The 12,108-nt window shown below is 40.0% G+C and overlaps 1 protein-coding gene across 12 annotated transcripts in view; it reads right to left on the reverse strand.

The window, feature by feature from the left end:
- LOC119655711 (Down syndrome cell adhesion molecule-like protein Dscam2) overlaps positions 1 to 12,108 on the reverse strand; it is a 411,078-nt gene that overhangs the window by 166,532 nt on the left and 232,438 nt on the right. For all 12 annotated transcript variants that reach the window (XM_038061733.1, XM_038061734.1, XM_038061735.1 and 9 more), the window contains one exon: positions 1,595 to 2,439. In XM_038061733.1, coding sequence (XP_037917661.1) covers positions 1,595 to 2,439 — 845 coding nt within the window. The remainder of the gene's footprint in view (positions 1 to 1,594; positions 2,440 to 12,108) is intronic.

Here is a 12,108-nt window from a genome sequence, read left to right on the forward strand (position 1 = left end):
GGTTGTTGCGCCGTTGATGATGATGATGATGACCTAAATCTAGAACTCTCATTGGTATCAGTTCCCTTTCTTTCCTTTCAAATAGCACTTTTCCAATAATTATTTCGCTCAGTAGTCTTTCATTATCGCCGTCAACTAACGGTTATGAATCCATGCCAGAATCTCCATTAAATTTTACGCACAATACGATTCCTCTGTCGGGTGGGACAATATCTCGATACATAGCACAGTGACTTTTTCGAGCCTAAATTTAAAGGTATTTTTGTAATTCTCTATCCAAAATACATATCTAGACCTAAAGTAAATACATTTAATTCATAAAATCCGTGCCCAGAATTATATCGTCATGTTTCACCGGTGTTGTTGCGGTTCTTACACGAATTCCTGTGAGTGATTCTATCTCTTTTGCTAGATCACTTCGGATGATGCATCTAATGTCGTCGTATAATTTCGTCTTTTAAAAATCTATCTACCGTTAGCCTACTTATATTTACAGTATGCTGGGGTAGTCTGTTGTGGGAGACAACTCATGACACTTGCAACTGACTCTCACAAGTTTGTTGATGCTTGAGCATGGCTTTTGTCTACTAAGCTCCTCCTATTTTCTACAGCATGTGTTTCCAACGAACTAGAACTTTTCCGGCTCTTCCGGCAATATCGACCCATATGCCTCACTACATTGCAGTTGAAGCATTAACCATTAAAGCTTTGGTCTGTGGACAATCCTCAAGTCCGCAATCGATGATAAATTGTCATTTGGAATTTTTACACTCAAATTGCAAGTGAGTAGACATATTGCAGAAGAAGCTTCCAACGATAATTCTCTCCATGAAAGGCAATAGAGACAGTAGCCGCTCACTTCGTCTCAGGCCTCCATTTTGCATCGCATCGATGAAGTCCACTGAGTGAATGTGCCTGCCTTTCAACTTCTACTATAGAATTTGCAATGCTTCGCCAAGCCTCTGTGACCTACTCTTTAACTTATTTTGAAAAACTTATATCCTATGCTCGTTTTCGCATTTTTGTTGGAGCGCTGATGGCGGACCGGGCCAATTGGAAAGAAAGTCCCTTCCTATGTTCAGGGCCCACGGTCTCTTCTGAGGGCTAGAACCCAAATTCGTAAAAAAGTAGACGACGGAGAGGAGAGACGGAGAGGTAACTCATTAGACGCTGCCTCACCTCAGCCCTGGGAGGAGCGTGACCGAAGTGAGACTTCCTTACTCAGACTATCGTAAAACCCTTAGACTTCCAAAGCTCTCTTTCCAGTAAACCCCAAGATTTCCATTACCGAAACCGAAGCTTTAAACATAATTTTACAAACTGGTACGAAATGCATCTACTGTTCGAGGCGCGTTTATAACCGACCCAGATTGTTTGAATTCTGAAACTCAAACATTTCTGAGGATCATTAAATATTGCAGAAAGATGTGTGAATAATTTGCTAGAAATACGGAACTTCCTAATTATACTCAAGTCATCTATTGTTGTGCAATTTTTGTGTCCTAGTTGACTGTCATTTAAGACAAATATATTTTTCCAAAGTGATTTTCGTCACAATATTATAATATATAGCATGCATGCAACAAATACTCACCCCTTTCCCAAATAATTGAATCAATTGGATAACCAGCAACTGGGCATGTAACAAACAACGATTCTCCAGCAACAATGGCTTTCTTTTCCATGGGTCGGATGTACGGCAATCCATAAACATTCAATCTGGCAGAGTGTTCGGCTGTTCCAACTTTGCTGCTTGCGATACATCTGTACAAACCTCCATCATTGGCATGGACCGAAGTAATATTCAAATACGAAACAACATCTCCATTAACCGAAACATATTGTCCAACTTGATACCGTTCATTATTTGTGATCTTAGTTCCATCTAATTCCCAGGAAATTTCAGGAGTTGGGTTTCCACCAGCTACGCAGTTCAAGAAAACGCTTGGTCCTGGATGAAGGGTTTTGTCAGGGAATGATTCTCGAATAACAGGTGGATCAAATCGGCCGCCCAGTTTCAGTTCAGCACCAGCTTCTGCACTTTCTTGGTCATTCCTAATGAAGCATTGATACATTCCTTTGTCCTCTCGTTTCACAGATTCGATTCTCAAGACAGCTTCGTTATGTCCGATAGCTTTACCATCCTTAAGCCATGTGATTGTCTTGATTGGATTTCCAGTGAATTGGCAGGTGAATACAGCGGGTCGGCCAAAGTCTACGGTTTGGGTTGGTGGATCGATTTTCGCTGATAGTGGGGCAGTGACTGTTAGGACGGTTTCAACGCTTTCGCCTCCCACTGAATTGTTAACAACGCATAGGTATTTTCCGGAATCTTCAACAACTGCGTCTTTGATGATAAGGGTTCCTGAAACTTGTTTGACTCGGTCGTTCAGGACAACGGCTTGTTTCCGTGATGTGTTTTCAATGAATTTATACCACCTGTAAGTATGAATATGTTAGTTTCTGATTTTTTTAAAAAATTGGAGGAAATATAATAGAAACCCTAATACAGCGCCCTAACAGATATGGATGAAATGCAGACAAATTCAATAAGCATTACGGTCAAATATTGCATGTAGGTATTTTTTACAAAGTTAAGTTGAAACAAGGGGAGGGAGGGGGTAGATAATCCTGACAAGCGAAATATTTGCAGGTACCTATACCTTCAAATTATGATACTTTAATTAATTGCTTTTTGGAGGACTTTCTAAATTTCTAAATAGAAATTCCATCTACAGTCATTCAAAAAAGCCGCATGGAGTTATAATCTGGTTAGTAGTGGTTATTACAATAGCTGTAGTGGCCTTTTCCTTCCAGAATTGAAATTTTTCCTGAGTGATCGTTGCTAAAGGCCTGGAAAGAGCAAAGATATAGATGCATCATCATCGTATCCTTGAATACGAAACCCACATTTAATAAAAATTAAAAGTAGATTAACATTTCGGGATGACTGCAGCACATAGTCCATGTACACAGAGTGACGGATTTTCATTACAGGAAACTACGCCACCGAAATGAAATTCATTACTCGCTAAGAGTTGATGGTGAGAGACTTTTCATTTGACACACATGGTTATATTGCAAAAAAATATTTTATATCCCCCTCATGCGTGTTTGCAGGCCCCACCTACCCATATTATGTGGGTTCACAGTTCCACCTTTTCAAACGAATTTCATGTTAATAAGTCTCACCATTTTTAAAATGAGAGTGCGTAATAGAGAGGCTGACATGTAAGTGGCAATCAGCGGTTGTTTGGGCAAACAAGTTGCTGGAAGTAGGCAAATTTAAGATCGGATGGGTCATCAAGAGGACTAGAGGGACAGCACCTCCAGCCATCTGTTTTGGTATGGTCTTATAGTCAGATCTTGCACAAGCAAGCTTAATAGTTCCGGCCAATGCAGACAGTTTGGTGAAAATGAACACCTGACGGAGAATTGCGAGAAAGACCCTGAATACATGTTTTACAAGGATGCAGGGATTCACGAGCAGGGAGCAGGTCTGATCTTTTGACCAGCCAGTCCAAGAACTCAATGAGGATGTGGTAAGCCATACAGAGGCAAAAAATAGATTGGTATGGGCTACCGTCAAAAGTAGAAGGTGTGCAATTTGGAAGACAGGAAGACACCCATTCGAAGAAATAACCTCAACATCGGTCAATAGAATCGAGCAAGCCAAAACTAACAAAGTTCACGTATACAGATGCTATGTACCGCCAAACGCGATAGGTTATTAGTAAGCAATATGCCAAAGAGGGAAATCACCTGACGAGTTCATGACTGTTTAGTAGACTGGGAAGCAGGTGAATGGTGTATGCCAGATATAAAGTCATATCGGACGAAGCACTAGAGTTCGGAAATACTTGGCAAAGACATGTTCACATATATATTTAAGGAAAGTTACAGCGGAAGAAAAACCTGGACAAGTTTTCAGTAATGTGATCGCTGTCAGTGATGTCTTTAAGCGAAAGCACGGACAGTCAGACTACCGAAACACTGACGGAACAACGAATTCAGGCAAATGTATACCGAAAGCGAACAAAAAAAAAAATACCAACGCCCGAATAATGAAAGAAAATTGCACAAAGAAGGACAACATACAGAACAAACTAAATTCCTTTCAGAAACTGTGCAAAGGTGCCGGGAGCAACCCATGGAGGGAGGGCTACCGCAGTTTACATGGCCAGTTTGGTCCTGGATGAAGAGCCTTGTCTGGACGACGTGGAGACACTCAATGAACGATGGCATCTTTACTCAAACACCTGAATTATATTGATGACATCTGTTTCCTCTCTTACAGGTGGTGGTAAATGTGTCAGAGGAACCAATTGCAGTCATAAGGTGGTAGTACGGTAGCAGAAATACCGTGCTCTCATTGCCGTAGATGTCAAGAATAGTTTCAACTCTGTACAATAACAGTATGGTATAAAAAAAGATCCATTGTTTCGTGCGATGCAGCATGCGATAGAGTTCTAGTCGTTCATCAAATACCTTTATGTTATGCAGGATTATCGGTTAATCTTCAAGGAACATTTGACTCGTGCCAGCGAGAAATCAGGGAAAGTTATAGTTGCACTAAGTGGTATGAGGCCCAATATTGGATGAGCCAAACCACCGAGAAGGCTGTTGCATAGGCAGTGTATCGCCTGAGGGAGTTCATAGTTGCTAATGCATTGCGAACATTGTGGGACGAAGCAGTATTCATAGTTTCGGGAATTATACCTATTTTGATTGAGAAGCTGCGAAGATCGTCCGCGACAACTATAACGCCAAAGAGCGACGACGTGAAGAGAAAACGTGCACCATCATAGGGATAATTCTCATGAAGGGATTTTGCGTAGCTCTGGCGAAGCTGTTGTAAGTTGTAAAAACAATGTAATATCTATAGATGGTTTGGTCGGGTATAGTGGATGAGGATAGAGTTGCTGTCAGCCTATATAACAAACATATAAACAAAGTTAGCAAACAATGAACGGCGCTTCCCCTTATGAAGACGAAGATGCCGCGTTGGAACAGTCGCATACCACGCCATGATCGCATCCAAAATAATATTATCCACGATTGTGAAAAAATTGCAATAGATAAAAAATGTCAGGCGATGATGGTTTTACGGTTTCTTACCAGAGCAGAGCCAAATCGTCAGAGGTTGCCTCACCTCTGCTCTGGGGGCAGCGTGACCGATGCGGCTCGTAGATGTTATGTGCTTCTTTATATAAGCGAAGCACAACATGGCTACGAATTATATTGAGCGCAAATCCGGCTTATTGATTGAGTTTGGCAAGAGCTGAAATTGTGAAGTCCTAAGTCCGCATCAACTTAAAGTCCGGTCCGGCATTAAGTTGATGCGGACTTAGGACCCCACAATTTTCAAAATAAATATTAGCAATAGATGATATGGACATGAATGCGATGACGGAATCTCGCTTGCCAAGATTGTTGTGAACATCGAAGTCGACGGGAAATAACCAAAAGGCCGGGCGAAGTAACCATGGCTTGGAACGTTGAATGGTGATTTAAGGGCCTCGCGACTGCATCCAGATCAGGGTTTTGAACGGACAAAATGAGGTATATGACGAATACGACGGGCCGACCACGCTCCTGAACGGGGCTAAGGCTGAAGGAGAACAAGGAGAAGGCAGACAGACAGACAATGAACCGATTTCCTTTACTTGTTTTTTTTTATTTGAGAATTGCGGCAGACTAGAGTCGCTTCGACTTGATGACGGATCAAATTACTTGGGAAGCAACTTACTTCCTCTCTTGTGGTCCACGGGCCCCTCTTTTTGGATAAAATACCCCAATCCTGCAACAAATTGACTGACAGTTTCGTTCAGGACAGACGCGACGACTGAAATTGCGAAAAGATGGCAGCAAGCGCAATCGAGTCGCGAAGAAACAGAGAAATCCTTTCCAAAGGGAAACTGAGAAAGGAAAAACAACAACACTTTGACAAGGACTGTGTTCCTGTACAAACCATAAATGGGAACTCCGATTAAGGCACTAGAAAATTATGTCAACATTTTTGAGTATGGCATACTTGGTCACATATTTGGAGCAGGGCAAGTCTGCAGTATGCGATGCAACCGTAAGCTCAGTAATATCGATGACGCCCCAGCTGCATACACTATCATAAAATTGCTAAAATGGCAGCGAGTTGCCATAGTGAACCATATAGATGACACAAGAGCTTCCAAGTGGATAATGGAAGGGAAATTTTATGAAATGCGACTACCGAGGAAATTGAACCTTGAACATTGAGAGAATTCAACTGACACGGACAATATAAATTGAAGGACGTGATCTTGATGCATTGAGACGGGTGGAGACGATGTATTCTCGATTCAATTTGGGCCAGGGAAGATGAAGTAGACTTCAAGGATGGTGGGAATGAAGCTTACATTTGTGCAGATTCTAAAAGGACCTCCAAAAAATCGATTAAAACTTAATTATTCGGTTTTGTACAAGTTTTGCGATTAAGCCATGAGTAGCAATATCAGCAATAAACGAAATTGTCAGAGATTTGTTGATTTTCAAAAAAAAGTGAGTGTCCAAAAATGACTGGTCTACGTGGGAGTCAGTTCCTTCTGCTTGTCCTTAAGAACAACTCATATCCTCTAACACGACCTTTATTTGATTTATAATGAATGCCTCTGAGAGTGAAAGGGATAGGTAGGAGTCTTTGGGGTCAGCGACAAAAATCCTGAAAGTCAATAGACCCAAACTCTGTTGATCGAGTACCGATTGTGAATTCAAAAAGGAAAGACGGTGGCAGCAGCGACCAATAAGATCAGGAAAGGCAGTGCGGGTAGGGGTCAAATAAAAACTAATGAAGAGGGAAACAAATGTTACGAGTTGTCTTAAAAAGTAGGAGAAATTGCTTCAGAACGAATTTGACAATTGGACCCTTAGGTAATCCGACGATAGTAAACAACTCCGACTTCTACAAATATGTATGTCCAGAAACTGCTTTCCGAAGGGAGTCGTTAACCGAAAACGATAACATAGATCGCTATTTTTCGCGGTGAAACAGAGTCACCTTCAAGAAATCTAGGACCAAGTACTTTTGACATGATTCTTTCTCATCTATGACTTAAAGTAAAATCGATGCTGAAATGAATACTGGTTTCAGTTGTCAGCATGTCAGCCTGACTGAAGTTCCACCCTTAAGAAGGACGGATCTAAATAGTTTGACAATCCCATTATATGCCTTAATTTCGGATAAAAACATTAAACATTGAAAGTAATTACAAACCGATATACTGGAACCGGGTAAGCTTGTCCTGGACAAAGTCCCACAAATGTATCGTTCACGCGCACCTCTTTTATCTCAATCGTTTTACTTGAAACACGAGGTTTTACATGACCAACAGGTTCTTCAAACAAAATTTGGGAAAGAAGTTAAATTAAATAAGAGATGTAAAAAGCCGAATTTTTAATGTATGTATAAGATACTAGTCTATTGTCTTCAGTTTACCTGAACACTGGAACTGGATACGATTGTCCAAGACACAAAATTGACATTGGTTCATTCCCTTTTACTGTTTGTTCTTGCAATCTATCACCAGATATTTTGGGAGCAACACTCCCAACTGGTTCTATTTAAAATGAAATAATTCAGATGGTTTGAATTACTTAAGTAGAATTCACCCAGAAATCAACGACATAAATATTAATAATTTACTATGAAAATATCATATCGGAATTGTGTACACTCGAAGGAAGATAAATACTTGACTTGAATACTTACGTATACCAAAGAATAACAAGAATTATTACTGCATATATTAGAGGCATGCAAATAAATCCACTTCGGAAAATAATTGTACCTATGACTATGATAACTATGAAAAGATTTTTCAAGTCGAATTTTGTAGGTTAAAAATCACACTTGTTTTAAAGTAAATTTTTTTTTCATTTTTCAAAGTGCCTTCTCCATATGAGATAGCTATCGTTCATTGTAGTTTCAGCCAGCGTCTTTCAATCGGTGTACGTCATAAAGTGCGAAATTTGCCCCCCTTTCGCCGAGGCTCATTTCCTTTTGCGACCCTGAGAAAATCTCCCAAAGACAGAAAGTGCTTAGATTCTCCGTTTAATAATTAATTTAATGAAAATCAGACCTCGCAATCGTTCACGGAACTAGAAATGAATAATGCATTAAACTTTTCCATCCGAATCGGGCACTCTTCCCACTACTCATCACCGACATAGACGGGGAAATCAATCCATATTTCCCGACAGTGCCGATCACTACAGAAAAAAGGAACGGATTAGGAGTCCAACACCATGAGGGCAGAATGAAGAATAAGCTGGAGAATGGACCTTAGAGAAAACTCAGGACCGATCTTCTATCACACCTTGTAAAGCAGGTGGATAGAAAGGAATGCCAACCAATCTTTTGAAACCAGTACCTCTGAGGATCAAAGAGCTTCCAGATCCATACACCAGCAAGGAAATTCTTCACTTGATTGAGGAACTCCAGACTATTTTACCAAGTGACCCGGCCGCTCTACATCAACTATAAAATGGTCTACAATGGTACGGTAAAACAATATATGTATCTAGGAGCGAGTATTATAAGGAAAGGAGCCTCGATGAGTAACCCTTTCCCCTTGTTCATCCGAGAAATCTTCAGGCCAAACTGGAAACGTAGCGAACTTCGACCGGTCTCATGCCAAGATTTTTGAAAAGGTCTGTGGATGAAATCTGCGCCATCAATGAAAAAGATTGAATAGAAAATACGCTCAACCTTTTCAATAGACTACATCCAAATATCGTATTCACCCTGGACAAAAAAAAGGACAACTACTACTTAGACCTGTTATTGACCACTATTTCGGAAGACGGTCATCAGAACAAAGTCGCCTGTTTCAACCACATGATTCACCGGGAACTAACCCTCCCTAAATCCTGAGAAGGCATAATGAAAAAGACCACTTTGGATGTTGCTAGACTGAACGAATATAAGACCCTCAGCTCTGAATTAACCCGAAATAGCATTGATATTTAACCAAATCCCCTTTTGTCGAAACAAAACCAAGGAAATATAGTGGGTGCGCCGTCTATTGTAGTGGAAACAATCAGCTCAAAACTTTTCTGGGGTCTGGGCACAATAGACCAATGGCCAAATGTGGAATATTCAAAATTCCCTACCTCCATTGCAACAAAGTATACATCGGAAAGACGATAAACAAAGCGGAAAGAGAGAGCACCGCAAAGAAGTTGGGCTGGTGGAAAAATAGACATCGGCAGACTTAAACTAAAGGTAGTGGTAAACATCTTTCAGGCGAACCACCCCATTTCGAAGGATGAAGAGGAAGTGAACGTAGCTGAAGGTATGAGCATTTGCACAACACAGAATGACGCACTTCTCAACAAAGATCAAGGCAACGAGTATTCCTGGCCATTAAAATTCATTAATAGACATGCTTGACGAGTTAATCATAACATCTGTTCCATCGGTGAGACGAACAATAAGCAGGGAGATGCTAGTACACGACTACGAAGTACAACTACCGACAACGTAGAAGCACGGGTAACAAAGCGTAAAAAAATGACGTGAGAGCTGGGTGACAAAAAATATACGGATACCCACTGAATTTGCACAAAGAAGGTAATTAGAAGTATAAGAAAATCAACTCATTCAAGAAATGATTCTAATTTCAGAGAGCTTCACACGCAAGATTAAAGTTTGGGGAGCTATTTACAAACGTCAAAAGATGAGATTATGGCGGACAAGTTAACCCGAGCAAAACAACTGTCAAAGAAAAAAAACTTTTGATCCACTAAACTTCATTTTCACCAACGTACAGAGAGAAGAGCGATCACGTCTATTATAGTTGCACATTGATGAAGGGGAGAGTTGGTGCCCGAAATGTGTATGCAATCTAAACAAAACACAAGTTGTAGGGAACTCATCACAACTAAAACCGCGTTGAATGTCCATCATTTGTAATATTTATATGATCTAGTATTAACGTGACCACCATTATAACAAATTATACTTCCATATTTTTGGAAAAAAAGTTGGTCACTCCTAATTTGTAATATCAACAGTATGACATGAACTTAAACTAAGAAAGACAAATAAAAAAATCAAAATATTTGCTCTCTCCACATCATCGGCAAAACTTACGCACTAAGCCAACCTCACTGATTGAGCCGAGTTACTCCGGGAGTTTCTTCATGATGGCAATTCAACTCATCGAAACTTAGGAAGAATAAATCTAAAAACGGCACCCTTCCATGCAATGACACATAGATTGTTCACAGTGATTCTCAGTGCACCTTTGTGTGTGTTAAGAAAGGAGAAAGGACCCATCATTGACAGCAGGGTTATCAACAACATCCAACCATCAGTTATTGAGGGGCTAACAAGGAAAAAATGAAGCGAATTCGGGCACTGAAATGCTTCGTGAATAATGCAGAGAAGGCTTCGTCAAAATTAAAAAAACAAAAAAACAAAACAAAACGATAATAATAATAATAATCGTTGGCGCAACAATCCATGTTGGATCAGGGCCTTGAAGTGTGTTAGAGCACTTCATTCAAGACCGTAACGGTACACTAGGAGGCAATGTGGTCGAAAAACGTACGCCGATAAGTAGATGGCAGAAGTTAAACTTAACCAAACCTAGTACTGAAGAAACGCACAACTGGCGCCTAAGATGCACATACACAAAATATAAAGTGCATCTCATCTCAAGAAAAAATAATGGAAATGTTGACATAAACTTTTTTGTTTAAAAAATGGGTGGTCCCGAATTCCAGGGCAAATTTATTTTGAAAAGCGACTAATTGCTTGCTTCTAGTGCACGGACAACTCTACCCGTAACACAATTTACAACAAGTCGTGAGACCGGAAGCCGGACGCTTCAGGTTTAAAGGTTTTGTGTATTTCTTATATAAAGACATTTGAGTGTGCATTTGCCCCATTAGTACGTAGCATATGCATATATTATGTGAGAGTACTTTCGGGTGATATTGACATTCATGGTCTTGAATTTGTAAAGAAACGGCAACTTTGGCCTATTATAACTTTGTTAGTAATAGTGCGATTCCATCAAATTTGGTAGGATCATGCTCTACGTTATAGCCATTACTACAAAATTTCGAGGTACTAGGATGAACTTAAGGGGGGTATTGTAGCCGATTACCAAAAATTACAGCAATATACTATTATTAACTTTATTTGAAGGGATATCGGTATGGAAGGTATTTTGGAACCTAGGCTAGGCTAACTTTTCAGATTTTTCGGTTGAGCAGTTTCTAAGAATGGGCCCGTTAAATAAATGATCACTTTCGACCCAACTCTCACTCCCCACCTTTCCAACAAATATCAAAACTAAGACCAGTTTCGAAAAGTACTAATAGAGACCTTCCATTTGATACCCCACATGACTATATTTGGTGGAAAAAAATTTACCTACCCCTTTTGCATGTATGTGGACCCACCCTAAAATTCGCCATAAAAGGATGTAACTCACTGCATGCATGAGCGTTCACAATTCCCATTTTTCTACCAAATTTGGTGTCAATCATTACATTATTCTCCGAGATAAATGCATGTGACGGACAGACAGACAGACGGACAGTAAACTGATTTTAATAAGGTTTTACTTTACACAAAACCTTAAAAATTGGTGGAAGTTTCGTCGTCAAAGCAGGGACGGTTCTTCAGATGCTATCCGCATAGCTTAGTTAACCTAGCTACCCCATAACACGATGCAATGAATTCAGAGCGAAATTCGTGTTTAAATTTTATGAGCGTAGAACCGAACGATAGTAGTCGCTTTATATTCTTACGTAATTTTGTAGCGCTGTGTACCTTTTTAGGTTCAGATAAAAATTGGATTCGCTACGCGCTCCGCAGTTGGAGAACTCCAGTTGCGACCTTGCACGAACTAATGTCGTTTAACTTTGTTATTTGTGGCATAAGTTATTCGATTTAATTCCCATTAATTCCTCCCACTAAAAAATCTCCAAACAAGAATATGAACATAACCTTAATTGTAGTTGATCTTAAGGATGTTAGTGAGGAAAGTTAAGAAAGATAGAAGTTATTTGGCACCCCTCAGGAAGTTACTAATTCCGGCTCAGTATGAATCGAAAATT

Source organism: Hermetia illucens, chromosome 4, assembly GCF_905115235.1.
Source record: "Hermetia illucens chromosome 4, iHerIll2.2.curated.20191125, whole genome shotgun sequence".
Taxonomy (NCBI): Eukaryota; Metazoa; Arthropoda; class Insecta; order Diptera; family Stratiomyidae; genus Hermetia; species Hermetia illucens.